The 4270-nt window shown below is 55.3% G+C and overlaps 1 protein-coding gene across 1 annotated transcript in view; it reads left to right on the top strand.

Annotated features, from left to right (window-relative positions):
- Positions 1 to 1875: 1875 nt before the first annotated feature.
- Positions 1876 to 4270, top strand: part of TACR1 (tachykinin receptor 1) — a 20341-nt gene continuing 17946 nt past the window's right edge. The window contains exon 1 of the mRNA XM_010723157.3: positions 1876 to 2921. Within this exon, the coding sequence (XP_010721459.1) occupies positions 2521 to 2921 (401 nt within the window). The 5' untranslated portion in view covers positions 1876 to 2520. The remainder of the gene's footprint in view (positions 2922 to 4270) is intronic.

The raw sequence follows: 4270 nt of genomic DNA, 5'->3' as shown, positions 1-4270 counted from the left end.
GGGTCCAACCCCTCGGATGGGGCATGGAGCTGAGGCAGCAAAAAGGTCATCTCTGATGGTTGCCTTCAGCAGATTTTTCCTCCCAGAGAATCGTGCTTTGTATGTGCTCTCATTGTTTGGTGGCCCCAGGGGGACTGCTGGGGGACCTACAGGGGAAGAGGCTCCTGTCCTGCTGGAAGACACAACAGGAAAAGTCAAGGTTTTTCCATCTGCCGATTACAAAGCTTTGCTTTGCTCTGGAAGGGCTGGAAGTGCATGAAAAGGTATACAAGGATTCCTGGGAAAGGAGAGGAGGGGGACATCACACACAGAACAGGGCTGGCACCTTCACAGGGACCTGTAAGCATTAATTAGCTGTCACAAGCTTGCAGCAGTCTGCTCATAGCTGCCAAGCAATGAGTACATCTGCTCTCTCTCATGCAGGATTTCTTCTTTGGGTTGAATTTTTTCCCCTTTTTCTCTTCTGGAATTAAAAAAGCCTCCCCTCTAATGGACATTCCTCCCAGCTGCCCAGCCTGGACATGCCATGGCACACGTGCCTGTCCGCAGCCTGCTTCAGGTAGCAATTCAATTCCTCACATGGCAGCAGAAGAGGGAAAAACAGGTGGTTCTTTCCAGCAGGAACGTGCATAAGAAGACATTGCCTCCTTTTTCCCAGTGAGAAAACGGAGGTAGAGAAACGGGTGTGATGTCTCTGTGCCCTGCAGTGGGGTGCTGTTATCAGATGGAGCACAGAGGGGCTTGCTGGAACGGGAGAGGGTTTGCTGTGGTGGGCTGAGATGGCTGCTGAAGCTGTTCCTCATTGGCAGGGCTTCCCCTCCTTTGGGGGGGTTGGGTCGTATTCACATTAATGCCCCAAAGCAGCGAAGGGAAAGGTTGGAAACAGCGTCGCTAGCAAACCTCCCCAAGCCGGCAGGCTGCTCAGCCGTCCCTCTGCCGCATTTTTAGGCAGTGCTGCCATCGAGTGGTCCGGATGCAGGAAGAGGAGACCCTCAGTGCAGCTCCTGCTTGCGGGGCTGCGGGCGATGCGGAGGCTCTAAGCTGAAATCCACCTCCTCGTCCGTCCGTCCCGCCGTTAAAAAGCTCCGTCACACTTCAACAGCGGAGCCTGTGTCAAGAACTAAAGATTCTCGGAGTCCCTCCTGCTTGCTTCAGCTTACGAGCTGAACCATCCTCCCTGCACACGAGCAGCAGTGCCGTTCTCACCCCGGGGTTCGCAGTGTTGGTTTCGCAGCGTTCTCTCGGAGCAGCTTCCAGCTGATATCGGAGCCCGCAGCCATTTGGGAACATCCTTTAGCGAAGCAGAGGGACGAGCTCTGCTTCCAGAGGGGCTTTTTATCTTCATCGCATCGGTGCATCCTAAGGGAAAACCATCGCTCCCAGCACACAGCGGTGCGCTTTGCGCCCACGCTTGGCCATAACACGATAGTGGATGAATAAGTTAAAATCACCCCCGTCTGGTGGATGTCATAAACCTGAACTGGGGGCAGAGGGGAGCTCTGTGCCTGCAGATGAACCACGTTCAAATCACAGTGGTAATTTTCGGAAAGATTGGCTGTTCCCCGGGAGCTGCTTCCTTGCTTCGTATTAGGGAAGGGGCACGGAGCCGGACCGCCCCGTTGGTGCTGCTTTGGGCAAGAAGACCATTCCTCATGACAAAAATCAAACATTTGGGTTGGGTTTTCATTTTTTGTTGGTTACTGTGTGTGTGTGTGTGCGTGCGTGTGAGGCCATCGGGATCGATCCCCCACCCCCGGCTGTCCGCTGGCAGTACAGAAGCTTTGGCGTGAATCGTAGAGGCGAACACAGCCCGCTGAATAGGGTGAGGAGGGGGCGAGGGGTAGCGGAGGGGGGTGGGGGGACGGGGGAGGGCTCTGGGCTCCCGGCTCCGCTCCCCGCTCTCAGGCACCGCCCGCGCCGCCTACAAAAGCCGCGGCGGTGTCTGAGCTCCGGCTGCTCTCGGAGGGTCCCGGCCCCGCTCCAGCATCAGCCGAACGGAGCCGAACGGCCCGGACCGAACCGAACCGAACCGACTGGAAGGTGAAAAGCGCTGCCCGGTCCCGCTGCGTCCCCCCCAGCGAGAGGGGCTGCCATCCCGACACGGTTGTGCTCTGCCATGGCTGCGTACCCTGCTGCGGCTGCACCCAGAAGAGGAAGGGAGCAGCACTCTGAACCAGCCGCGCCTGGAACTGGAAGGGTTCCAAACCCCGACGTGGCTGGGCTCTAAACCCGGAGGGTCCTGCACTCCGATCTGCCTTCGTGCCCCAAACCTGCGTGCCCTGAGCCAGCTGTGCCCTTAACCAGGAGGGTGCTGTGCCCCAAAGCATCCTCACCCCTGAACCTGCTGCACCCTGAAGCATCCTCACCCCCAAACCCGGAGGGTGCTGCTCCCCAAATCATCCTCACCCCAAAGTGCTGTGCCCTGAAGCATCCTCCCCACCGAATCTCCTGTATCCTAAACCCAGAGGGCTCCGTGTCCCGAAGCAATCCTCCTGCCCAGTCCAGCAGTGCCACGCTGTGATGGATGACTCCCCACCGCTGGAAGCAGAGCTGGAGCACCGATGGCTGCTCAATGCCTCCCTGAACGAGTCCTCTGCCAACCAATTTGTCCAGCCCCCGTGGCAGGTGGCCCTGTGGGCTGTTGCCTACACCCTCATCGTGGTGGTGTCGGTGGTGGGGAACGTGGTGGTGATGTGGATCATCTTGGCTCACAAGAGGATGCGCACCGTCACCAATTACTTCTTGGTGAACCTGGCTTTTGCTGAAGCCTCCATGTCTGCCTTCAACACGGTGGTGAACTTCACTTATGCCATCCACAACGAATGGTACTATGGGCTGCTCTACTGCAAGTTTCACAACTTCTTCCCCATTGCTGCTGTCTTTGCCAGCATCTACTCCATGACAGCCATCGCCCTGGACAGGTGAGCACCCAACCCCAACCCCTCCCCACATCCACACTGCCTCTGCCTGGGCGCTGTGCTCAGCTCTGCCTGATATCTGGCCATGGGAAGGCACTGCAATTCAAACGGAGCTCTTTTCAGTCAAGGCGTGTGAGATAGAATCCCTCTCCTTGACCTGTTTGCAGGTGGTTCAGAGAATCCTCTGTAAGGAATCCTTTATCAGCTCTGCCAAAAGAGCTTTTGTAACCTATTAATGCACGTTGATAATGTGTACACGGCTTGTATTTCTGGCATTTTTCTGTCCTTTCCCCTCCCAGCTCATCTCCCGAGCAGTCCATTCCTTTCCCAACCTCCTCATTTAGCTCACTGCTTAGCATAAAACAGCCATGTCACTAGATCATGCCTATTGGATGCACTGCAGGAGCTGGGGTGCTGGGGACCTTGGAGTGATGCTCAGGTTGCATGTTGTTGCATTGCCCACCAAACCACAGAAATTCACAAAACTACCTGGATTTTATTACCGGGGAGTGAAAAAGGAGGGAAGTCCCACGGATGGCCCTCGTTGGGCTGCAGGCAGAACAAGTGAGCTGCTTTCTTCCCCAGCAGCTTTCTGGGGGTGCTGCTGGACGGCTGAGGGCTGCCAGCAGAACGGCATCCCATGTGTGTTCTGCCAAGGGTAAAAGTTGGGCAAAGCCTGGCAGGCTGTGGTGGCACTGGGCAAGGGGCAAGGACCACAAGTTGGCCACGTGCTGAGGGTCCTCCTCCAGGCACAGCTGGTGTGTAACTCCCTCCAAAATCTTTAATGTATGTCTCTAGTGTCTTTTCATATAGTGCTAGGGATAAGTTGAGGCCCCCCAAAAGCTCTGCAGTTCCCTCCTTGTTACCAGTGCTCCAGACACAATGCATTTTCCAGTGCAACCAATTTCCTGAAGAAAGCTCTGCTCTGCAGTGCCTCTATTTGTGCTCCTTCCCAGGGAGCAGAACACCTTTTGGCTGGGGATAAATGCAAACGGGGTTAGGGAGGATTGGCACTACCATACACCAGCCTGATTTGGGCTGAAGTGTAAGTACTGCCCAAACTGGCATGGGTATTTTCCAACAAGAAATTGCAGCGCTGCCACAAATAGTGCAGTGACAGCTTGGGAAACAGAGCTGGAGATGGATGATGCTCCGGTTGTTAGAAACAGGCTCAGGTTTTGTTTGGCTCTGGAGTGGTTAGGAGCCTGTGAGCTGCCTCACCCTGTGATGAATCAGGTGCAGCTAAGAAAACTATGGCAATAATAAAAAGAAAAAGGCTTTTGCTCGAAACTAGGATTGCACTTTTACCAGGAGCTGTTTCATACTGGGCACAACCAGTCTGAAATAAAATA

This window comes from Meleagris gallopavo, chromosome 24 (assembly GCF_000146605.3).
Source record: "Meleagris gallopavo isolate NT-WF06-2002-E0010 breed Aviagen turkey brand Nicholas breeding stock chromosome 24, Turkey_5.1, whole genome shotgun sequence".
Lineage (NCBI taxonomy): Eukaryota > Metazoa > Chordata > Aves > Galliformes > Phasianidae > Meleagris > Meleagris gallopavo.
Note: the sequence above shows the minus strand (reverse complement) of the source record. Positions and strands in the feature narration are given on the sequence as shown.